Source organism: Aspergillus bombycis (genome assembly GCF_001792695.1).
Source record: "Aspergillus bombycis strain NRRL26010 chromosome Unknown contig00100, whole genome shotgun sequence".
NCBI lineage: Eukaryota > Fungi > Ascomycota > Eurotiomycetes > Eurotiales > Aspergillaceae > Aspergillus > Aspergillus bombycis.
In genome coordinates, this window is record NW_019170102.1 from 18763 (window position 1) to 43413 (window position 24651).

Below are 24651 nucleotides of genomic sequence, written 5' to 3' on the forward strand. Positions count from 1 at the left end.
GAGGATTTTATGATGTATTACACCCTTGGCCTGCCCTGGATCACACAATATCACAGTGCTTTAATAGCACTACCCCCGGATGAGTCAATGATGCTCGCTGGAATTGATGAACACCTGGAGAAATTGACGGCACCAATGGAGACAGAACCTGTTCACACCTGATAATGTCTTGATCTTTACTACACCTTGCTCGCAGGACTAGTAGTCTTCTGGACTAATACTCAATGGATTTTGCTGGTCATCGAAATCGCTGAAGGATCACTACACGGCGTGTAGCTCGGACCTAGTATGCGTTGTGGACCCCCATATCGCTGTGTTTTTACTCTCGCTTCTTGTCTGGCCATTGTGTGTATAGTTACCTGGATGTCGCGTCACTTAGCCTGGACCTTAGTGATAGTATCAATGGATCATATGTTCTTTGGTTGGTACTTTCGATGATTCTCAGGCGATCGCTCAGTCAACTAACCGATTCTGTTTAGGACGTCACTCCCTCTTGGATCGCGGACATGTGCTTTTTCATTCATGTTATGAATCATGTTTCACAAATGGAAAGGTCTATTTACTGACATGCAGTTCTTTTTTTTAGTGCTTGCTTTTACTTCCCAGCCAAGCTGGATCTCAAATATATCACAATGCCTTGCCATATCAAGCACGACCCAGAACAGGTTTCTTTGTCCCAGTCAGCGTTGAAAAACATGGACCACATCTCTCAACCCAGGCATACCGAAATGATCCAAGGAATCTCAAACATGGCCTCCAGATCGATCCAGGATGATGACCTTTCAAGCCAGGACAATTTCTCTTTGTGCTCCAGTACACATCAAAGCCATGGAACTCCCCACGGACTGCCGTCATGGGCTTTGGGCGATGTGGACTCACTAGACAATGGTGTCATCCCATCCACCAAGCCAGAATCCCCAGAAGTACAGATGCTGTCTTTCAATTTGTCCCATCAATTGATGCCTTCCACCGTGGGCCCCAGTGACGTAATGTATCACACCGGATCTGAATACTCAGGCTTCCATGATAATGACCTGGATCTTACACATCCTCAAGACTTCAACCCATACTCCATGATGGACTTGACTGCTTATGATGATGTGTCCGGCCAAAGCGGGAACCAGTCCTGCACTGATGATGCGCTGTCTAGCCACAGCTCTCACACAGACGAAAGCCACCTGGCTGCCAGCGATGCTTGGAATTCCATGGTGACAGACACCAGAAACTACCACGGATCACCACTTGAACAATTTTCTTCCAGCATGTTTCACCCTGTGCCCGTCTCCCCCCTTTGACGGAAGCGAGTAATGATGTCTCTGTTACTTCCTCATGCTCCCACCCCGGATATCCATCATTCATGACTCACGAGGATGCCATGTTGAAGGATATTACAGCCACTCCCGTTGGAAGCCATGGTATCAATCTAGGAGACCCGTTGTTCCCCCTCACGCCGCCGCTCGCGGAACAGGACCCAAACAAGTAAGTGCCATCTAACTCCCATTTACGATTGATCATGTTTTGAAATGATCCTAACCGCCTTTCCCCCTGGACAGAACCATCCGGGCTTCTAAGAATGCACGTAGACCAGCTCTCCACACCCCACCATCCCAGACCCAGGTGAAGCAGGACCCAGAGTTTTTCCCTCCCTTGCCAAAGGAGCCCGTCCGGCAGAGATCCACCAAGGAATCCGCTGAGCTGCGCAACCCCCGGGATCACCCATACTATTCTTTGCCTACCCACAGTGATGGAAAGTATTACTGCCCTTTTGCCAACGGAGACAAGCCTTGCAATCACGCTCCCACTACCCAGAAATGTGCTTACCAGTAAGTTCCGACGCGTCCAATACCATTGCAAGAAAATGTGGCTAATCGTTCGAAGCAAATATCTGGATTCCCATCTGAAGCCATACCGTTGCAAGGTGCCAGCCTGTATGGATGCCCAGTTGCAATTCTCTTCCAATGCATGCCTCTTCCGTCACGAGCGCGAAGCTCATGGATTCCATGGCCATGGAGATAACCCGCACCTTTGCCTCTTTGAAGGATGTGACCGTTCGATTCCTGGATATGGATTTCCCCGTCGCTGGAACCTCTTTGACCACATGAGGCGCGTCCACGATTATGCTTCTTCTGACCGGCCCAGCTCCCCAGATGCTTCCCCAACGACCGGCCAGGCTGCTAAGAAGAAGGAAACCATCGGACGCAAGCGTCGGGTGACTGGTGTTTCCGGAGCACAGACCATGAAGCGCACTCGCTCCACCCAATCCCAGACCAACCCGCTCAAAGCAGCCCAGCAGACCTCCGCCCATCACAACCAGAGACTCCAGAATGCGGAGAGGAACTACTATAACTGCCGTTCCCGGCTCCTTGAGGAGCTGAGCAACATCACCCCCCAAGATTCATCGATGCACGAGAAGGTCAATGCCAGCCTTCAGGAGCTGATCACTCTGGGTTTGAACTACCGCCACATTGAAGCCAGCCAGGCTGCTGCCCAGATTGCCAGCGGTCTTCCTGCTTGAATGAAGCGTACGAAGCCACAATCATGCCGACAGCTTGCCCCCTTTAGGTCACCAAGGACTGGATGATTTACCGTTTAAACATCTCATGATGTCCATCATGAGAACCCCTTATGGATGTGTGAAAGAACCGCGGACCTGTCCGAGTTCACTTCTCCGGCCCTATTAGATTTCCTATTTCTATATAGTGGATCTCTTACATACCTTCCGCTTTGCCAGAAGCACACCTCCGCAGCGATGTGTCTCTGACCATCGCCCTCTCCGAGCTGCTACAGTTGACCTGGGCAGTTGACTGTCTATTTCTCATGGCGATGCTACTTTGGTTAGTAGCAGCCTAGAGATGTCACTGTGGCGACTGGAGCAGGAATGCTGCAATCTGCCTCAAATGCCACCAGGCATGGCCTTTTGAACTGGTATTTCCAATGGAAATACTTCCCCTTCTCTTTCTTCGACATGGACAGCTTGCTGTTCCATGTAACATTCCTTCTCAATTGATGCTTTATTCTCAAAAGACAAAATTCTGTTTGCAACACAACACACGAGAAAACAAAAAAAAAGGAAAAAAAAAGGAAAAAGAAAACAGAAAATCAACACATTGGTTGGGGCAACGGAAGGAAAAAATAAAAAAGATTCGGTGGGAATGGCTCGGTGCCTTGAGATTTAGAATTGTTTACTTTTACCCTTGTTTATATTTCTGTTCACTGTGCATTGGTTTTTGGTTTTTAACTGGATATAAAGATATACCTTGGATATTCCTTTTGATTCCCCTACTGCTTTGTTTATGCTTTGCTTCTTCGGATATATATTCCACTTCTGTCTATATCAAACAAAAAGTTCAAATCAATATCAGACTATCTCATTGCTTTCTCATCAAGAACACAACCACTCCGTCGAAAAGCTTCCACTCTACATAATCACCATAATTTCAAGAGTTTTAATATCAGATCATCATTCGTAAACCGTAATACAGCAACCAAACCATATCTATGCTTTACCCACACGCTTATAAACACGGATACCCAGACTTTTGGTCGCTTCATGCAAATCCAGTAGGGAAAACTAATCAAGCAGTCCCCTCTCCCGCAAAATCCGCATTCAAGAACCTCACAAACGCATCCCCAACCTGGTCCGCCCCCAGACTAGACTTAGTCCCCGCTAATCTCGCCACATAAGTTCGATTCAACGTAATCCACTGCCTCCTCAACCTCTGCAACCTGGGCACCGCCAGAATCCCCCAGCCCCACCAAGCTCATCCGTCGTCGCCGTCATCGCCACATGCGCCGGTATAAACACCGCCGTCTCCACCTCCGGCACAACAATCCTGATCCCATCCGCATCATCCCCGGCCTTCGCCAACGCACCCTCCGCAGACGGGTTCTCGACCACAAAACTCCGAATCGCAGATACTACCGCCGACGTCCGCTTCTCCATACTATAGAGAAGACCCGACTCGGTAGAGGTCGGCTGCACGGTTGCAAGGTGGGGTTTTATCTTCGGGCGTTCGCGGCGGAAAGATCCACCTCCTTTGGTTGTTGTCGAGGGCGCTATCGATGCGGCGGAGGAGAGGTGAGTGTTTGTGAGTGTTGACGTTAGGGCTGGGAGTTGGCCCGTAGTCTCGGTTGTCTCGGGGTGGGCGATGCCTGTTAGGGCGGTCCAGATCTCGGCGATTGGAGGTTTTTCGTCGCTCCAGGGGACGGTGAAGAGAGGCTTGTCCCATCTGCTGTGCGTGCTTGGTTCTTCGTACCGGAAGATGAGGTTTTGGAGGAGGGCGGGCGGATAGGGTTGTTCTGTGTCTGTGGTTTTCTCCGTCTCTGCAGCTGCAGCTGGTGTTGTGGTTTCGGACTGAGGTTGCGGTTCCGAGTCCGATTGGGATTGAGATTGGGACTCACGCTGAATCCGGGCCTCGTTATTCGCGACGCATTGGTCAATTGGTGTTCCGACGTGAACCTGTTGGTAAGTATCCTTTGTTAGCCATCTCAAACCCAGGGCAGGAACCTTATCGACAGAAGCACAGAGAAAGTAATAAAAGAAAGAACATACAACGCAACATGTCGTCCCCAAGGCCTTCGCCTCACACCACAGCTGGTACCGATAGCCCTTGATATAATTCATGCCGTCGAGAATCACGAAGCTGTCCTTTCCAAGCATGCGGCGCGCGCGCGTGTACGCCACGCCGCGGGCCTCCTTTTCCGTGCGCGCATGGTCGTAGACTGTGCGCGGGCGGTTTTCGTCATGCGTTGATACGACGTGGATTTTGTAGGGCGGTTTCTCGGAGTCGGCGAACACGGTCTCCTGGGTTTCTTGGAGTCCGGCTGCGAGTTGGTTCGCGCGGTGGGTTAGCCCCGAGCAGGGGTAGCCGGTTAGGATTATGAGCTGTTGTCAATCAAGGGTGAGACTGTTAGTTTGTGGAGAAGTGCGGCATCGTAAGAGGGGGGTTTTGCTTACGGGCATTCTTGGGTGGGAGGGTTTGGTGGTGGTTGGAGGAGGTGGTGTTTGGAGGGGGATTTTTTTGGGCGATTTTTTGGCTTTGCGGAGTGCGGGGCACATGTGACTTTTTTTTATCGGTATCAGCGATAGGATTTTATATACTTGCACGTGTGGAATCTAGAATTGACCTAACCGGTAGTGGTGTTCTGGGCGGTTTATCTTTTGAAGATTATGTAGCTTATTTTGATTTTAGTGTTAGGATTGTTTGCTGGTTTATGTGTGGTGTGGTTGTTCTCTTAATACTTTGCTTTTCTGGCGATAAGTAAATTTACCTGTATGCGCTGCTCGATTGCTGCGGAATGAGATCGTCAGAATATTGTACCCCTAGTCTGCTATTCGGAGAATTAGTACTACTTGCGCAAAGGGCACATTAGTCAGAATTCTCATTTATGAGTCAATTGTGTAGGGATTGAGCAGCTTGGTATAACCGCGGCGAGGAACGAAAGGAAGTGATAGTACGTTGTCACATGTCACTTGTGAGTTTATCGAATATCAGTCTGTTCGGAATACCAGGGTGCTGATCTACTGCAGATCACGAGTGGATCTAGAGCACTTAAAATGGTGTATTGAAAACATACTTGAACGGACGAGTAGATCAGGATCAATCCTGACTTAGACTAGTACTTGGCACGTGGTAGATAGATCTGGTACGGTTGAGTGACTGGGGTAGATAGTTCGCATTTCCGTCCTTAATGCTCACTGCACTTGTGTTAAAACGTGCCGATGAGCTTGACACGTATATATACTTGGTGATCGTTACTGACAGTTGAGCTGTTCAATATATAAGTGATCGTGAATGTGCCGAGGAGCCATTGTCATGTTGTAGCCTCGGGTCATTCATAGTGATGGCTGGAGTCTCAGGAAATTATCGTAAGGACTTCCGCTTATAAGCCAAGTTCGTATGGTCAAGGTTTACCGGCAGAGCATTATAAATATCTCATAAGTAGCACATACCAAGCAGCCGACTGTTGGAGTTGACGCTCTATGCGCCAACACTTTCACATGGGGTTGTCTGAGTTCTAGAATCTCTCCTAACCGTAGGATGTTGCTTGGCAGGCGCTGGCGTACCATTATATCTTACCACAGGACTCCGTACAATGGCTGCGTTTCACATCCAACCATTTCTGGTTGGTGGAGGCATGGCCATACTCGAGGTGGAATGATTGGTGCATGATGTTGCTCTAATTTCGGCATTCATCCACGACAGAGGCCTCGTCCTCGGCTTTAACTTGTCCAAAGTACCACCAACGAACGCAGTGATTGCAGTCCATTGACCGACTAGTATCGCAGCGTCTCGAGAAAGCAACTCTCTACCTCCACCTTCGGTTCCTCCCCGGATCTCCTTTACCGAGGACGGGCAAATCGGCCGATCACTAGATATCCTAGGCAGCAGCGTAAAGTCGTCCAAGGCTAGTGAAACAAGCTTCAGCCACAATTAACGGACAAACCCGTAGCGAATCAGATACCATCGGTTGCGGCAAGCATACGACGCTTTATAGGGCGAAGTTTGCAAAGCCGCGTAGTTCCCGGAGTGACAGATGAGGCTCCGAGACGCAGGAGCCAATCGGAAATGGTACGGATCAAAGCAATGTTGTCCATCAGATGGAGCCCATCGGACAAGCGATTATGCCTAATTCGTGCGCCGGTGCTGGCCATCTGTCATTTCTCTGTTGGAGCAAGCTTCGGCAGATCAAGTGGGGACCGCTGAGTGGCTGATTGATCATTGATGACGACCGGGCTTACGAGTTCGTGGGAACGTTCTGGAATTCCTGTATGTGGGTTATCGTGAAACGTGCGCAGCTCCAGCCCATTGTATTTTATTGTGTTTGAATTGTCCTTGCTTGGGGAGGTGTGGATAGAGTTGTTTGGGATTGTCTTGGTTCCATGGGTTGCCTGGGAGGAAATGTTTCATTGTGTGGTTCTTTTCTTGGGGTGCGGTGTTTTCTTATGCATTGCAGTGGGTAGGACTGGGTCCACCTGGTATGTAATGGGTTGTTGAATGGACTCATGGGGTTCTAGAATGGCTGACGTGGGATTCTGCAGATGCACCGTCAGAACTGTAGGACGTAAGGTTGGGGGGTGAGATTTCTATCTATTTATAAGACAAAATAGCAAACATCTTCTATAATTAGAAGTCCTCGATGGTCTAACGGTCATGATTTCCGCTTGTCATCTCATACGAGAACAAGCGCGGGAGACCTGGGTTCGACTCCCAGTCGGGGAGATTCCTTTTTTATCTTCTGGTCGTTGTTTTTCACAGTGAATTTTCTTTGTTGGGTATGGAGAGGCGAATAATTGAGAAGGATTAACTTCCGTCCATGAGGACCACCGTCAACGGGGCTGTCAGCCACGAATCGTCTGTCAAGTGAGCACCATGGGTGAAACTGTTTTAGGCTCATGTCACCCACTATCAAAATTCCCCGTCACGATCATGCATGATTATGGCATTGTACATACGCAGACGAGCGAGCCATGGGGCCCTCTCAAGCGCCAAATGTGCCGTGATCGGCGAACTCAAGTTAGTCGACGGTTTAATTCTCCAATGAGCAATCACCAGGCCAACGAGCGCGAAAGGAGAGCCAGAGATTTCGCCATTGACGGGCTGAACATCAGCCGCCAGGAGCGATTGAATTTCCCAAAACAGTGGGTAATGACGAACCTTGTAGACGGCGGACGCCGAAAACCTTCCTTTGCGCAAAACCTATCCATATTACATCTTCCGCACTAGGGAAAGAAGGGGTTTAGTCGCTTTAGTGTCTGGTCTTCGCAGTAGAATTCGGGTTGGCGCAGCCAATCTCAGGACAGGTAGCGCACATGCCGGGGGGAGGCCAAGAAACGATCCACATCCCTTGTGGCTGTGGGGGTCGCGATGAAATCATGACGAGCAAGTTTCAGAGTGGCTGATTGAGCGCTAATACGTTAGGGGCCAAGGTGGGCAGGGTCATTGGTTACAGAGAGATTATTTTTACCGACACTGACCCAGTCCAGGAATTTTTTGATCGAAGCTCTCCGTATGGAGCATGTATCACGTTACCCAGGGCTGGGACGGATGTATGCATAATTGTACCACCTTCGTTTGCAGAACTGAAGACTCGGGCAGAGGCTATGTATAGGTGGATGTGTATGCACGGGGGTCAGAGAAATGATGATGATGATGATGCCAGATACTTCCCCAATGAGACAAAGAATTCCATCATTCCGAACCGAATGGTGTGTGTGTGTGCCCCGTTGACCTTTCATCCTGCCAGTCAATTCGAATCGAAGGGTACAGGTGGCCCTGACTCGCATCCTTATTGCGCGAACTCCCGCGCTTCCGATGGAATGAGGCCCCCAGTGGTGGATTGTGGTCCCATCTCCTGTTAGGTAGGTATTGTTCTTGATTATTTTGGGTTTCCCCTTACCATCCATTTGGTATTCTCCTTCCTTACCCGTCCAGAGACAACTCCTTGAAGATAGATCACACTCTCTGGAACGGCCACTACACTGTCCTACCGTGTACCACCTTCTCGGAGACTCGTTCTCTGCCCATGTTTCAACTGGAACCAGATTTTTGCGATGGATCTCAGCCATTATCAATCTGTTCCGTGGCAGACGGGCTGCCAGCCGCCACGTCGGCCAATGAACACCGGTCGGTTCCCCCAAGGCAACCGCCGACGTTACAGAGCAAGATCTCGTAGATTAAAGCCGATATTTTCATTGTATGATCCAGGGAAAAAAATGCGAAACAGTCCCAGGCGGTTAACCCCGCGGAGCATGTCAGTTGACGTTACTGTCAATGTAATGAACTTTTCTGAAGACAAGCAAATCATGTTAGAGATTGGAAAAGGAAAAACATGAAAACAACATAAAGAATTAATAAAAGAAACTAAAAACGACAGAAACAATAGAAAAATAAGAGGACAAGAACGAGTGCATACATTAATAGAGACATGGAGAGGCCGTTCCGATACGGATCCGTACATACATCAGCGGTACCAAAATACCGATCCAGTATTGAGCCACTCACTAACAATGTGCTGAGTGAACAGTTCCACTTTCCCTCCTTTAGTCTTTTTTCCAATCGCTGCTATAATTATTTCTTAACCCCCAGCCCATCCCTACGTTGGCATCAGACGAACCGTCTGACTCGGGTTGGTTGGGCTGAGAATTTTCAATCGAATACTTCATACCATCACTCCTCCTACTACTATTATTATCACTCTCACTACCACTATCACTATCGCTATCGCTATCGTTATCACCGACCTCCTTCGCTTTTTTGTACATCGCCACTCCATAGCCAAGAATTCCCTAATTCAGATAATTCAATTGGAGCTCTTCGATCCTATCGACAAAAATTTAAACAATGATGTTGACGTCCTCATCCTCCGACTCCTCTTCCTGTTCCAACAGTCCCATCTCGCAACATCCTCACCCGCAGGCATACTTCCCATCTCTCCCTCGTCGGAGGGAGCCTGTAAAATGCCCTCGCTACTACTCAACTCCATTACGGTCTGATTCCCCCGAATCGACCCCTCTTCAAATGTACGGCCTGGAACAGCGGGAACCGTCGCTTTACGGGGACAGACCCTCCACGCTCTTGCGTCGATTCTCCCACGCCCTCGACGACATCAAAGAAGACTTCTCCCTCCAGCTGGACCCACGGAACACCACCGAGAAAATCCGCAGCAAGCGGCGTCAGTCCACCCTGATGCTGGACACCAGCGCCCCGGGTTCCCGCGCTGGCTCGCTCTCGGGATCGGAGAGTGTAGCCGAAGTCCCGCGTGCCCGGCCCATGTCGATGATGTCGACCGACAACAGCTTCATTCCGCCGACGAGGAGATTGAGTCGGAGACTGACATTGCTGGGTTTCCGGAAGAACCGGCTTCGCGGCGGCCAGGCAGCGAGTATCTCGCAGCCGAATCTGATCGGATCCTCGACTCAGATGTAAAACCTCAAAAATACAACATATCAACTCTCCAACCGACTCGCAATCGATAATCAACCTACACTCCTTTTTATTTTCTAATCGCATCTCGGGCCATATTACAAGCATTCCCAGCATCATTCCTTTCCATTGGAAATTCTTGCGACTGTTTAACTGCATTCTTCATCGGAGTTCAGGAAAGGCGGGCGGTACCATCCTTCGATACATTTCCATTTTAATATCCGGCCAAAAGTCATTCCTTGGTAGCCTTTCCTTGTTATTTTGTACCTATTACCTATATTCTTTCCTTAACCTTTGCATTAGCTTGGTGTTGGGTGTCTGTATATCCTCCATGTCTTTTTTTCTTCATTCTATTTTATTTTTTTTTTTTTTTCTTTTTTTTTCTTTTTTTTAATATTCGCTTTATCGTTTCCATCTTGCGTTGCCCTTGCATCGTACATGCATGTACAGGTGATATATACACACCTCATCCAGAAGTATATAGGACCAAAGTATATATCACATTTGACGAAAGAACCACCATTGATCGCAACATATCATCACGTAATAATCCTCCATGACAGCAGGAGTAAACCAGGGGGTGACTGACCCCCCTCCAGAGTCAAACCTCCTATTCCATAAATTAAAGACTACAAATCCAGAATCAAAACTGAAATGACCCAGAACGATGTCTCACATCCCCCATCTCCTGAACACACCAATCTATCCCCCGGTAATAGTTTTAACCCACTATAGCTCTAGTATGCCTCCGGGCAACGAAATAAAATGAACACCCCCATCTCGGAAATTAAAATGACAAAAACCCATCACCCAAGCTCCATCGCTCAGCCCACTTTTTATTTAACGGACCCTATTGAACCAACGACCAACTTTTCCAACCTAAAGTAAACAAAGGGGGCGACGGAGGTCTGAACTAGCTACAAGAACCTTGGGGCTACTATTGGCGGTAGTCTACCCTTCGTTACTAGTTAGTATCTTCCCGGGGACCCAGTTAAGCGATTTTCGTGCCTAGTAAGGCCGACTGAGTCAATTTCCGAGTTAGCTTGCTAAAACTTAATCCTGTATTTTGTTTTCTTTTCGTTCCCTTCTTCTTCTTTTGGTTTTTTCCCTGTCTGTCCTTGCCGATTCGGGTTCGCTTTGGGACGCCTTTTTGGGCTTAGGGTGGGTGCGAGGCTCTGTTTTGCCTATTGCCTATTGCCTTAGTGTTTGCTTCTATTGGGCCACTACTAGCGCTGCTTATGGCTGTTGGGTATGGCGACACGTGGGAATGCTCTTGGTTCTTGGGGGCTTCTTCGTTTCGTTTTTCTTTTTCTGTATGTATAATGCTAGGGGGTTTGCAGGGCTGGCTGAGGCTGTGTTGGCGGTTTGGTTCTTTGGTTTCCATACCTTGGGTAACTTAGGTACTCGTACTAGTAGTAGTTAGTTAGTAGACTACTACTAGCTAGTAGCTGGGGGAAGTATGAACTGGAGTTCGTTGGTGATTGGTTCTGAATTGATTTTGTTGTTGCCTTGTGGACGGTATCTAAGTATTACAGACACAGACACAGGTACAGATACAGCGTCGGTAAGTATCAATTTGATCTATGTTGGGTCTATGAATAATAATTCATATGGCTTGATTCATGAAACAGACTTCGTGTTCTTGCCCGATATCATTAAACCCCCCCAGTCGGCCAATTACAAACACTTGGTATAAAGAAAGTAAAGAAAACAGACACAAACGCCAGCCAGGTTCCATCCTCCCAAAAGTATAATCGCTCTAATCCGTAAGAAAATAGGAGAAAAAGGCTTCAAACAAAACAAAGAAACAGCCGTCCGCACAAAGAGCCAAGAAGATAAAGGGATGGAACTCATCCCCCGCGCACCAAGTAATCGATTGATCAATCGATTTGGTCGCGGTGGGAGGTTGTACCGGACCGATCCAACCCCAGGCCATCCATCCTCGATCTAGACCAAGAGATAGGGAACGACAACGCTCTAGACATGGAGACGAGATGAGACGAAACGTTGTCCTCTATACCATCACCATCACCATCACCTAACCAAAACCCGATCACGATCTCAGGCTGTATTAGACGAACTTCGGCCGGTTGCCCACGTCACACAAAACCCCCGTATCAAAACCCACACCTCCCGCAGTAGCGGCATCGCAACCAGATCTATAGCGTTACCGCCTCCAAATCCCGCATCACAACCGACATCTGGGCGCGCTTGGCCGCCTCGGCGACAAGGCTGAAGTCCCGCAAGAATGGCGCCGTAGCGGTCGGGCCCCCCGATCCCGACACCTGGTGCGGATAGCTTTCCATTGCATTCTGCTGTTGGCCGCTGGTTTCTGGCAATTGGGACAGCTGTTGCTGGTGGGAGTGTTCAGTGGGCTGCGTGTGGGGATGGTGCGATGTTGATCGCTCGTGTATGCTGGTTGCGGAGGCCGGGATTGGTTGCTTGGGTGCGAGGCTGAGCGGGTTGTGAGGCTGAGGTGGTGAGGTGTTGAGGAGCGGCGGTTGCGTTGTAGCCATGTTGTTATTGGTGTTGTGGTTGTTGTTGCCTGGGATTTGTGCTCTTGGGTCCATGGTGGATAAGTCGCTGCGTTGGGGGGAACAGTTGAGTGGGATGGCCGGTCGTTTAAGTTCTATACGGGATGTAGATAATTTTTGTTTTTTCTAAGCAGGACCGGTAAAGATATCGGATTTTCCGCGCGGGATAAAACAAGGTGAAGATTTTCCTAATGTGGGCTGATCCGGCGGGGGGGGGGGATTTGATCCAAGTGGGCGGCTTGATAGATGGTGGTGATGGTATTGGTAGTTCGAGGGAGTGAATGGCGTGATAGAGAAAAGAAAATGGGTAGAAGAAGGGAAAAATTTTTCTAGATGAGGGTCTCCAAAAAAAAAAAAAAGAAAAAGGGCTTCAGTCTGTAACAACACGTGGGGCTCCTTTATCTTTATTTTTTCTTCTTCTGTTCTCACTTCCTCCAGATTATGACGTTAGATGATCAGGATATTGATAAGATGATCTAGGAGTGATGACGCTGATAGATAAGTTCTGTCGCAAAGAGAACCAAATTAAGCAGCAGCCTGTCTCTTACTTAAACCCGACGATCGGTACTTTTGCAGAAGCAAGTAGACTCAGGGGGGGGGGGGACAAACAAAGACTAGGCCTGAGGAATTGATTGTCGATGATCGACAAACCTGGGCTATATTCGTGATCGCCTGGTCAGCCTTGATATGTACATCATCCTGGTACCTCTGGGGGGTAGGGTGGTAGTAACTATAATATAGTAGGTAGTATTCTATAGGTAAACGCACCACTACGACAGTACTATACTCCTCAACGTCCAATTGACGGATAATTTTAATTTGCGCATGCCGACAATTACCCGGTTCGTATCAGATCCGTATCTCCGCCAACCCCATGCGGGGATTGGCTGTGGAATGCGTGAGAACGCAGGTACCGTACGGTATCGAATGATACTAGCCGGAGAAGCCTCGGCATCAGCCGCAACCCCGCCACGTGATCTCATGTGACTGCGCTGGGAATGGATCCCCAGCGCTAATCCTCTTCCGGGCAATCCCCCACTACTCCACTATTGTGTGCGATAGAGAATTCAGCATATGATTGTCGATCGCAGATGAAGAATTCTGGTTCGAATGACAATTCTGCACCACCTGATCCTCCGTGAATAGGGGGCGCGACGACGATCCAAATGGCGGACGCAGATGACTTCGAAACGGGGGACCTGTTCAAGGACCCCGAGGGCTTCTACGAGCCTGAGAAGGAGCCCACCTTCGCCGAGCACCACATGCTCTCCGGCCAAACGGTGCGCGTGCGCTTAGTTGGAGACCATCCTCTATATGTACGGCTGCCCCTCCCATTCCGTCTTTCACAAGCCGCCAACTGACACTTCGCAAGGGTAACCTCCTCTGGAACGCCGGCCGAACCAGCTCCCACTACATCGAAGAACGTGCGCACGAGCTTATCGCCGGCAAAGATGTGCTCGAGATCGGCGCCGCCGCCGGCGTCCCCAGCATCGTCGCCGCGGTCATGGGCGCCCGCACCTCCGTGATGACCGACTACCCGGATCCCGATCTCGTCGGCAATATGCGCTACAATGCGGAGATCTCCGCGCCGTTGATCCCCAAGAACTCGTCCCTGCACGTTGACGGATACAAGTGGGGGAGCCCTGTGGAACCTTTGTTGGCGTACCTGCCAGCTGGGTCGACGGGGTTCGATGTCCTGATCATGGCGGATGTGGTTTACAGTTGGCGGGAGCATGGCAATTTGATCAAGACGATGCAGATGGCGCTGAAGAAGTCGCCCGATTCTGTCGCCTTGGTGATCTTCACCCCGTATGAGCCGTGGTTTCTGCCCAGGACGGAGACCTTCTTCCCGTTGGCGGAGCAGAATGGATTCCGTGTGACGAAGATCTTCGAGAAGCTTATGGATGCCGTCTTGTTTGAGAATGATCCTGGTGTAAGTGCACTCCTGGCCGGGGGTTTGGTGATGGCTTTTGCTGACTTTGTTGCAGGACGAGAAGCTGAGGAGGACCGTTTTTGGATACGAGATTAGATGGGCCGACGATCAGCTCAAATAGACGATGCATAGACTAGATACCATGGCGTTGGTTGGGGAAAAAGCATTGGAAGGTTTCACAATGCATGAAGTGACGAATCACGAAAATGGTACAGATGATCGCCTTATTTGGAATACAATAAGCCGTTGATGTGCAAGAATAAAAGTCTTGATTATCTTATACTCTATAAATACCCATAACTTCTACAAAGCCGGAGCGCTATTATTTGTAAGCGCTAGAGGGGATCGGGGCACTGTTTTACTATATCTCTTGAAGGGCACTTCGTTTGTCCTTGTAAGTCTTGATGACCTTGAAGAAGAGCTTTCGTGGTTTCTTTCCAAAATACTTGAGGCCCTTGCACATTCGTGCCAGGAAGGGCCTTGAGATTTATCGACAACTCTATGGGGCATCCCGACTCACGAACACCCGTTGCTCTGTTGCATGGAAGTCAACCTGGAACTGTTGGAACGAAGAGATGAATGATTTACAAGACGCGTCGTGCGTTCTATCATAAGTGCCACAGTGTCGAGGGATATTCTAATCTGTATCCGGCTGCTATCAAATTTTGTCGAACATTGCGATTGTGTCGTAATAGCACATAAAATTATTTTCAAGCTTTCGAAACAATGCTATGGTCCATGTACGTTACATTTTTCGAGCTTTTAACCAATGGAGAGGCCTAACTGATATGAATAGTTGCATAGGTGGTGTTGTTGAAAAGGATGCCCTAATTGTACACCGGAAACGGGTTGTTGAAACGGTCATGAGATTGTAGAGGCGTTTGAGGGCGCAGGCTATCTAAGGTAAGGTTCTGGGACAAGCTTTGCAAGTGGGTTTCCATAAGAACTACTACTTCACTATCCCACCATAGCCTCAGTCCGTTTGCGACGCCTTGATGTCGTACCACCTGGGCTTGGCCTACTAACCGTATGCAGCAGAAACCCGGGGATTTTATTGATTGCAGTATTGCTCAAAGACTTACAGCCAAATATTCATGCGTTTGATCTGACATCAAATTAAGTGTCAAACGCCATCTTAGTACGCTATTTAGAACAAGGGCCGATGTTCGTGGTCTTCAACAAAGGCTTAGGAGCACAAACCGCTCTATATCTTGCTGTTCCGACCCTGTCATCCCACGCCCATTCATTCGTGACTGGATAATTTGAAGAGTGCTCATGCACTGAGGCCAATTACGAAAACTTTTATTAAGCTAAGCAGAAGACTGGTCACTGATATCTGGGGCGACACCCTATATCCATCATATCGTCTAGATCGCTATGGATCGAGAGGTATAGTCGATTCTAGTCTACGTAGTATTACTTCCACGGATTGATTCACTGGACCTTCTCGGTTACCTAGGGGAGCATCGTGGGTTTAATCCCAGCGGGATGTTTCTTGCCTTTGGCTTTGCTGCGGATCCTGCGACTTCGCAAGGTGTATCCGCAGGTGGCACCCTCATGTTTCTACTCCAGCAAGCTAGTAGTTACTCCTCAGCTCCCTCGAGGCAAATAATACTTAACAGTCGAGCCCAGGTGATCGCATCCACTTTGGCCTTCCTCAGATTCATTGCTTTAGCATTTGCGGTTTCCAAGCAATCTTCCACAGACAAATCCCTCTTGTTTATTGCCTGTGCGTTCAGTACTAAGTTTGCAGCAGCATGCTTGCTTGTTGCGTTCGTACCACTGGAGCACTCCAGGACAGTTCGCCCATCATTTCTGATTTCATTCTACCTTCTAACTGACTCGATATTCAATGTGTCGCCTATCGGTAGCCCTTGGTTGGCCGACTCTAGCCTGGAGGTGAAGCGTTTTCCGTCCGCTTCCATGGGGGTAGAATTGATTTTGCTTGCTTTAGAGACGGTTGAGAAGCGGAAGTGTCTTTGGAGATACCAGAAGGATGTTTCCCGGGAGAGTACCAGTGGCCCTTTCAGCCGACTTCTATTTCTGTGGCTTAATCGTCTTCTTAAAGCTGGCTATGGGAATATGTTAACCCCGGACTGCATAATGCCACCTGCTGCATAGAGACAATGCTCGCGAATCCGACGCAATTTCCTTGGTAGGTTCAGACATTGACCGTACGATTTGCGATACTTAGGCAAACGCTTTACAGCTGGGCCTCGCTATTTGGCTTTTAGTAGACTAAATTGGTGCTATTTGTATCGCTCCTATCATTGTTATTATAGGTACGCTATCATTACTACATTTGCATTGCATGATGGCTGACCTTAGCGTGATTAATACTTACCTCCATATCCTTCATACATAGAAGGCTTAGTATCGCGTCATCAGAAACTATGGCTCGAGACCACTCGAAAGCGTGTCGACTTTACCACACAAGTGTTAGAGTCCGTTAAGTCGATAAAGATGATCGGACTTGTAAAAGGCATGGTTGATATGATTGAAGAACTTGGTACAGAAGAGATTGAGATTTCAGAGAGATTTCAGAGAGATTTCAGAAAATCCAAGCAGCCAAGGCGTCCCTTGGTAGGCCCTATTCGACACGGAAGATTCAGTGCAAACTAACCTTATGTCAAGTTAATATACCACTGATAGTGGGTCAATTATCTGCTTTCACTGTATGTGCTATCGTCGCTCGATTGGAAGGGTCTAGTATTTTTTCAGTATCACAAGCGGTCTTTTCCTTGTCCTTGATAAACCCGTTGCTTACTCCCCTTTGTGATTTGCTATTTGCTATCCCTGACGCTTTTCTTTCTATTGAATGTCTCGACAGAGTCCAGGATTTCTTGACTCGGGAACCTCACAATGACAAGAGAATGATCGGAATGACATCTTCTGGACTGACAACACCAACGCAGCCATCGGCTCCCTTACCGATACACCCAGAAAATGCCTTACCAAGACTGAGAACTGGATAATGTTATGGTCGGGACCGGGCTGGACCAATTTAAACATATTGGGAGGTTGACGCTGAGACTTTTAACTCCCACACTCACTATGATATTAAACTCAAGACTAGGGTTTTGGCTCGGAGTATATGCCTCAATTGGCTTTACTGAGGCAGCTGGGTTGATACTGGCGCTAGGGTAGGTGCTCGGTGCAGCGGTTGACGTGCTTCAGCTTGACTAACCCAGCAATTGATCTTTGAAGTTGGATGTGGATTGTGATTATACATGCTACGTCGAAGACTCTCTATGGACTTATTTTACAAGCAGCCATGATGTAAGCAACCGACCAGGCTGTTTTGTTATTCGACCTGACATGGGCAATAGGACTCCGATATCATTTTTTTCTCGCATTGAGATGGACGATCTAGTGAAAAGGTTAACACTTGGCAACAGACGCGATGGCGAAATCATTATCGCACTTGATCGTGTCAGACTCTGGAGTGTCTTGGTAGAAAGATCTCTCACGAACCATTTTCCTGACTGCAGCCCACTGGATATTATCATCGATGACAACTTTCTATCGCATGGTTAGCGGCAGCTTCTGTGTCTTGCACGGCTCCTGCTGACGGAGAGTACGGTATTGCTCCTGGAGGAGCCTCCTAGCAAGTAAGTGTGTCTGAGACTCTTCCTGTCGGCCATCGCGTTCATGGTTTATCTGTGTTTAGTCTGGGCCCCGAAGCCGAATCAGAGATCCAGGATGTCATCCAATCGGAGTTCAGATCTTGTACCATTATCATGATCGCCGATAAGCCTCAGGAAATCCTGGATTTTGACTACGTGGCTGTGATTGACGAGGGTCCACTCTTAGAACTGGGGAGCCCGCTGTCTTTGTTGTCGCAGGACAAACGTACTTTTCGGGAATTGTACTTCACCGAGACACATCGATCAAGAAAGTCAAGGAGAGTCGCCTGATTCAGTGGATGTTGTGTATACACTACACTTGGATTTAACTGATTTGCTAGATAGCGCCTATTTGGAATCGTGCATGTCCAGATTGTATAATGAGGTAATTAGGTCAGCGTTGTCAGCGCCCAAGGACACCAATAGCTGTGACTACCTTGACAGTATACATAGTTCCGTCACCTACCGGAACAGCAGGATATGAAAACGTCTTTCAAGAGGATTGACAAGCGTATGCGATCATGCACTGAACCAGACCCCTTGACGGAGCCACCGAAAGCTTATCACCTCTAACTCAACAGCAGCTGGCATCCCTGGTACCCGGCTTCTTTACTTGGCCATCTTGCGTATCAACCGGTATATACAAGGCAGCCCAGCCAGATTATGACGTAGAATCAATACAGCATAACCTTCTTCCCCATGATCATAGCATATGATCTAGATATATGGAGTACAATCTAGATATATAACCACGTCCAACCCCCTTCCCCATCATCTCCATAGATTTCCCTAAGACCAATTAAAAGCCCCACATCCCACCTCCTCCCCCCGAGTCTAAATCCAAATAATATATATAAAAAAAAGCCAGCCCCGAGTGAAGATCCACATCCAAAATGCTCCACCTCAAACTCACCGTCCCCAAACCCATCAACGAATCCGTCATCGAGACCCTCACAGCCCATTTGAAGGCAATTGACGAGGACTTCCAGCTTACATCCGTCGACCAGCGATTTGCGGAGGCGTTCTACGATTGTCCCGATTCAAGCGAGGCCGAGTTCGACGCGGTGCGCGCGGATATCCAACAGTTGTTGAAGGATCCGGACCCGCTGATTCGTGGGTATTCGATTGATCATTGGTGGTAGTGGGGAGGTCTGAGGCTCGGAGTGATTCACTTGGGCTATGTTGCTTTTTAGTCGGTGTTCAGGAGGGTTTATTGTTTTGGATTGTGGTGTCTGCTATGTTATCTAGTTGTGATTTGGTTGCTGTCCCGGTTGGTCTACGGAGGATTATCTGCGAATTGGGCGTTAGATACATAGAGTCAACTTGAGTGGGTCGGGTCTATCAGGGCCCATATCTCGTCAGATTCCGTGAATAAACCACCCGAACCCTGACCCTGACCCTGACTCGAGTCGGACCCTTTTCGACGTTAGCTCTTAGCTAAGCGAGGCTGTCACCGACGGATATCCTCCGACATTCTGCAGTGCCAATGGTCAATTCAATGATATCTACGAGAGTATCAACCAACCGTCCAACTCCAGAGGCCAGAGGGATCAGTTTGGGGGCCAAATGAGCCGCTCATCAAATCCAATGGGGGCTTGGAACTCTTGGCGCCGTATCCTGTTCCTCGTTTAGGGCAATTGGCTTGACGATGAGGACGCTAGTCGACGCCGCCGACTCCTTATTTTGCATGTCGGGGCCAATGGACGTCGGGCTGCGTGGGTAAGCTGCAGAGGGGTATTGATTGAAGGGGCTTTGGCGGATTTTGGTGATGGGCAGGGTTGGTTCATCCATAGGTTAGTAGTTGGGTTAGGGTCTGGGTTCTGGGTTCTGGGTTCTGACTTCTTCTTGGATCTTTGGTTTTTGTGGTGTTTACTTTGATATACTATAGCATCAGTACTATTACTATCAATCTTGGTCGACTCACCACCACCACCACCAAGAACAGGAATCCTCATATAGAATACACTATACAATACATCCAGGGCACCACAACCAGCCCAAATGAAACTCCCACCACCAACCTCCCCCCTCCTCCTCCACCTCCTCTTCTCCATCCTCCCATCCCACGCCCAAAACACAACATGCTACTTCCTCGACGGCAGCGTCGCAACCGCCGACGTGCCCTGCACCTCCGACGCCACCACCAACTGCTGCAACAAGAACGACATCTGCATGTCCAACGGGCTCTGCTATCTGCAGGGGTCGCACGGCATGGCGCTCTCCCGGGGAAGCTGCACGGATAAATCATGGGGGGCGCGGTGTTTTGCGCCATGTTGTATGTTTCTTTGTTTCCCTTTTTCTTCTACATCATTTTCTTCATTCTTTCCTGTGATATATACCCTGTATACCTAGATCTAGTCGATCTATTCGAGTGACTGGGTTTACCTGTAATAGAAAACACCAGGAATAAAAAAAAAGAACCAACTAACAAAAACCCAATCTCCAGCAAGCACAAACCGCAACAACGGCTTCCCCGTCGTCAACGTCGGCTTCTCCGGCTCCGACTCCCAATACTGCTGTGGATCTGCCACCGTCAAAGACGGCAAGACAACCTGTTCCTCCGAAGGGGACCCCTTCACGATCACCATGGGCACGGCCATTCCTGGCGTGGCGGCGCTAGCGGTGAACAACAGCGACTCCGGGTCCGGGTCGCCAGATAACAGCACGGATTCGTCCACCTGCGACGACCAGCGGCTGAAGGAGAAGGCGCTGGATAATCATGATCTGGCTATTGGCGTCGGGGTCGGCGTGCCGTTGGGGCTTATTGCGGTGGCGGCGGTTGCGTGGGCTTTGTATGAGCGGAGGCAGAGACGCAGGGTCGGGGTGGTGGTTGGGGAGAAGGGGGAGTATGTGGATTTGAATTCGGGGAATGTAGGTATGGATTCGGGGAATATGGGCATGGGTATGGGTGTCAATGGCAATATGAATAATATGAATAATATGAATATGGGGGGTACACCGCTGGTGGAGTTGGTGAGTACGAATCCTACGCAGCGGCCGGTGGAGTTGGACTCCGGGAAGGTGGTGCCGCGGTGATGGATGTGTGCTATTGCTGTTGCTGCTGCTGCTGCTGTTGTTATGTGTCATGGGCTTGTATATGTGTTTGTGTTATAGTTTGATACCTGGTTGTTTTTTTTTTTTTCTTTTTGGTTGATATGTATGTACGTTACTACTACGAAGTACTTAACTAATGTTGGGCTGCAAGGGATGATGTCAGATGCGTCGTGTCTTGTCCGGCCTGGGCTTATGGCTGTGGAGTATGGGTTACGAGTGGCTGGTTCGTATATCTTTCTAATACGAGATGCTGACTTGGTCTGGCCAACCTAATCGCCTTATGAATAACGTTCATCGTGTTTTCCATTGTGTATTGCTTATTATTCTCTGTTTTTTTCTTTCTCTCTATCTCGTATAGCCATGTCTACCAGTAGACTTGTCGTATCATCTATCGTAGCCAGTATCCACGTTGGATGTGCAAGTGCATCGCCCGTTCCTCGCGGACAGATGTCTCCTTGTGGTTCGCCCTGCGCGCGCTGGTTGGGTTGAACATGGGTGGGGGTATCTGTGGTTGCTCAGTGCCTATCGCCGTGTTGGGTTGCGGTTCAGGCGTGCCGGACATGTCCAAGCGTCGCAGACCGGGCAGTCGTAGCGCCGGGTCGAAGTTGATGAGGACGATCGCCTGCAGGTCGGAGCGCAGGCCCTCCTGGCTCACGGTGTAGATGATGGTGCGTTCATCCGCCATGGCCTCAACCTTGCCGGTGCGCTTGGAGGGGCAGAGCAGTTGGGTCAACTCGGGCGGCGCGTTGTCCGGCGGCCAGAGGCGGATGCCGCGGGACGTGAAGCGCTCGTCGCTGCAGTCCGCGGGGTTTCCATCGTCGTCCTGATCGTCTTCCGTCACCTCCGGCCGAAAGAGCAGGTTCGGGGCCCCTTCTTCGCCCGCCTCGTCGATCGGGCACTTGCGCTTGCGCGACACCATGCGCAGCCGCAGCCGGTCGTGCGGGATCAGGCTGCCAGGCGTGGGGCAGGGGTCGTTGACGAGATCGACGAAGGTCGAGGCGCCCAGGTTGTACGTGCGGAGCTTGGTGCGGTTCAGGATGAAGTCCCGCCGGTGCACGGGGTCGTCGTGGTCGCCGTCGCGGCCCAAGGGGTATTCGGAGTGATAGTGTCGGCGCAGGCGCTTCCGGGGGCGTTCGTAGTTCGGTTTGCTGGACGGGTCCAGGGTTTTGGTCAACGGTTCGTCCGGCAGAGAGACGGGACGGCAGGCTTCGCCCTGGGGCTTACTGTGGATGATCTCGGTGGGCGACGGGAGCGGCTGCACGTAGTACGTGCGGATATTCTCGCTGCCGCCCTTGTGCCACTCGCGGCGACATTCCAGGATGATCAGCTGTTGGGTGGCCTCGTCGTGTCGCAGGGAGAGATCCGACCATGAGTCGTTCAGGGGCCCTTCGCGATGCTGTCGGCGCCAGGTCCGATTCAGGGTCACGCGCTTCGTATTGCTGGTGGGGGCCACGCAGGCCCAAACGTAGAAGGAAGTCCAGTCGACCTCTTCCATCTCGAACGCCGCCTGCGTCGATACGGCGTATAGATGGTCCTGGTGGATGTCAAAACACACCGTTTGTCCGATTTCGTTGCCGGCGAAATTGTGCAGCTGCACCGGGTTCTCGTTCATCTGTTTGCCCGTCGCCAGCTCGACGCAGTTGACGATCCATTGCTGATAGCCATTGTAGCCCGCCCCGGAGTGGGTCCCGTAGTAGAGGTAAGATTGGTTGTGTCGCACGAATAATCGCTGTTTGTTCTCGAGTTGTCGGCGCAGGCGCAGGCGTCCCTTGCCCCCTTCCGTCTTGCGCCGCATGTCCACCGCCAGGAGCCAGGTCTCCCGCCGCTCGACCATGTCCACGGCAATTGCCAGCACGCCATGGCTATAGTTCATCAGCGACAGTTGGGTTGCGTCTTCGGTCGGGTCGCAACCCGGGATCACGCGTGACAGGACCGCGTGCAGGTTCAGGACATGCTCGACTTGGCTGGCCCCATGGACATCCAACGCGCGGATCTCGTCGTTGAACACGTAGCACAGCGCACCGCCGCTGTAGAGAAAGGCACTCCCGTAGCCGATAATCGACGCCGAATATGGGTCGGCGGTGGCCACCGCTTCCTTGATGTCATAGAGACGTCCCAGTGCTTGGCGGTAGCCAGACTTGTTCTCGGTTGCGTGCTGTCCTTCCTTGGTATGGAGGAGGTGGTTCTGTTGCGCTGTCAGTGTTCTGTTCCACACGGAGGGTTAGCGAGGGTCGTACCTCGACTGTCTTCCGTGCCAGTGATTCGTTTTGCATCAAGGCATTCAGGCTTCGGTTCACCCGGCTGAGATGTATGAAGTCATGGCAGTCCAGGGTGGATGCCACTTGATAGAAAACATCGTAAGGGATACAGTCTAAATTTTGGGTCATCTCTGACATGACCGAGGGGGGCACACAATGGGTGTGAAAGCATCTGAAGGAGGTTGATGGCACTGGAGAAGGAGTGTCGATCGAGAGATAAATAGAAAGAGAGTATAAAAGTGTTCCACAACGGTGTTCTCCAGGGAAACCGCCAGTGAATGTCAGGAGTGCAACGCAAGTCAATGGTTGCGACAAAGGACGCCGATTACCCAGGGAGAGGCAATCACCCATGCAGAGGGGACTTGCCCGCGGCGAGCATGTTTTAGTAGTTCAGGAATGCGGCTCTAGCACAAGCATGAGGATCATTTTTCGAGGCGAGATCCAAGGCCCGATGGAATCGTGGAGCCTCCCGACCCCTGGCGCGACGATTGGTCAGGCAGCGCTTATTAGGATTCTCCAAGTGGACATCAAAATTAAAGCCACGCCACATGCATCGAATGAAGGTCCGCGCGTCAAGGTCGGATGATGAAAGACTGCGATCGTCGCGTTCCTTTCCTCTCGACCGGTGGGGTTGTTTCTTCCCGTGTCTCGTCGACATCCAAGAGCCTCAATCTGGTCCAATGTCACTTTGGTTTTGGTTTTGGTTTTGGTTTTCCTTGTTTCTTGTCGGTGATACCCACGGGGGAGATTGGTGGATCTGATTTCCATATTCAGGTTTCTTTCTGGTCCTTCTTTCTCTCTTTGCGGTCACTGGAGAGCTAAAAATAACTCATCATTGGGAACCGAACTATGGGACTGGGGGGGGGGGGGGGGGTTTCTTGAACGACCCCAAACTTTGGTTGGGGGCTTCACCGACTTTGGCCCTCTTCTTTTTTTTGTTTTTTTTTTTTTTTTTTTTTTGCGGCTCTTTTCCCTTTTATCAGCGTGGCGGAAAACAAAAGCGACCGGCGCTATTTTTTCTCACGCCGGCCGCTTCGTTCCGACGTGACGACTGGTCGACTAAAAAACTACTAGTAAACCCCATCCTGTCGGGCCCCGAATTCGCCTCTTCGCGCTTCGGAGAAACACTGCGGTCTCAGCGTTACACTATCGAAATTGAAATCAAGCCCAAAGGACTCCTCCGTTCCACGACTAGTCCGTCCCAAGTGATGCGGCTGCATGACCGTGTACGAGCTGGTCCTTGACCCCGACAAAACACATCTCGTTGCCACCCCCGGCTAAACAGTCTCAATCCCATGATACTGAACACCAGTCCCTCGA

The 24651-nt window shown here is 50.0% G+C and overlaps 7 protein-coding genes across 7 annotated transcripts; 4 read left to right on the forward strand and 3 right to left on the reverse strand.

Annotated features, from left to right (window-relative positions):
• Nucleotides 1–632: 632 nt before the first annotated feature.
• Nucleotides 633–2515, forward strand: ABOM_009796 (putative C2H2 finger domain protein; the record flags this gene model as incomplete). Its single annotated transcript, XM_022536924.1, has 4 exons — nucleotides 633–1208; nucleotides 1262–1479; nucleotides 1554–1823; nucleotides 1879–2515. The coding sequence occupies 4 exons, from the start codon at nucleotides 633–635 to the stop codon at nucleotides 2513–2515; spliced, it is 1701 nt and encodes a 566-aa protein (XP_022385628.1).
• Nucleotides 2516–3712: 1197 nt separating this feature from the next.
• Nucleotides 3713–4963, reverse strand: ABOM_009797 (putative RNA polymerase II Elongator complex associated protein Kti12; the record flags this gene model as incomplete). The annotated part of the gene is made up of 3 exons (XM_022536925.1): nucleotides 3713–4459; nucleotides 4553–4885; nucleotides 4958–4963. 3 exons carry the CDS (start codon nucleotides 4961–4963, stop codon nucleotides 3713–3715), a joined length of 1086 nt encoding a protein of 361 aa, XP_022385629.1.
• A 4384-nt stretch (nucleotides 4964–9347) lies between these two features.
• Nucleotides 9348–9929, forward strand: ABOM_009798 (uncharacterized protein; the record flags this gene model as incomplete). The annotated part of the gene is made up of 1 exon (XM_022536926.1): nucleotides 9348–9929. The coding sequence occupies one exon, from the start codon at nucleotides 9348–9350 to the stop codon at nucleotides 9927–9929; it is 582 nt and encodes a 193-aa protein (XP_022385620.1).
• A 2156-nt stretch (nucleotides 9930–12085) lies between these two features.
• ABOM_009799 (uncharacterized protein) lies at nucleotides 12086–12496 on the reverse strand (the record flags this gene model as incomplete). The annotated part of the gene is made up of 1 exon (XM_022536927.1): nucleotides 12086–12496. The coding sequence occupies one exon, from the start codon at nucleotides 12494–12496 to the stop codon at nucleotides 12086–12088; it is 411 nt and encodes a 136-aa protein (XP_022385621.1).
• A 1130-nt stretch (nucleotides 12497–13626) lies between these two features.
• Nucleotides 13627–14514, forward strand: efm7 (putative nicotinamide N-methyltransferase Nnt1; the record flags this gene model as incomplete). The annotated part of the gene is made up of 3 exons (XM_022536928.1): nucleotides 13627–13776; nucleotides 13833–14393; nucleotides 14449–14514. 3 exons carry the CDS (start codon nucleotides 13627–13629, stop codon nucleotides 14512–14514), a joined length of 777 nt encoding a protein of 258 aa, XP_022385637.1.
• A 4398-nt stretch (nucleotides 14515–18912) lies between these two features.
• ABOM_009801 (uncharacterized protein) lies at nucleotides 18913–19161 on the forward strand (the record flags this gene model as incomplete). The annotated part of the gene is made up of 1 exon (XM_022536929.1): nucleotides 18913–19161. One exon carries the CDS (start codon nucleotides 18913–18915, stop codon nucleotides 19159–19161), a length of 249 nt encoding a protein of 82 aa, XP_022385638.1.
• A 2300-nt stretch (nucleotides 19162–21461) lies between these two features.
• Nucleotides 21462–23469, reverse strand: fbx15 (F-box domain protein; the record flags this gene model as incomplete). Its single annotated transcript, XM_022536930.1, has 2 exons — nucleotides 21462–23258; nucleotides 23311–23469. The coding sequence occupies 2 exons, from the start codon at nucleotides 23467–23469 to the stop codon at nucleotides 21462–21464; spliced, it is 1956 nt and encodes a 651-aa protein (XP_022385639.1).
• Nucleotides 23470–24651: the final 1182 nt, after the last annotated feature.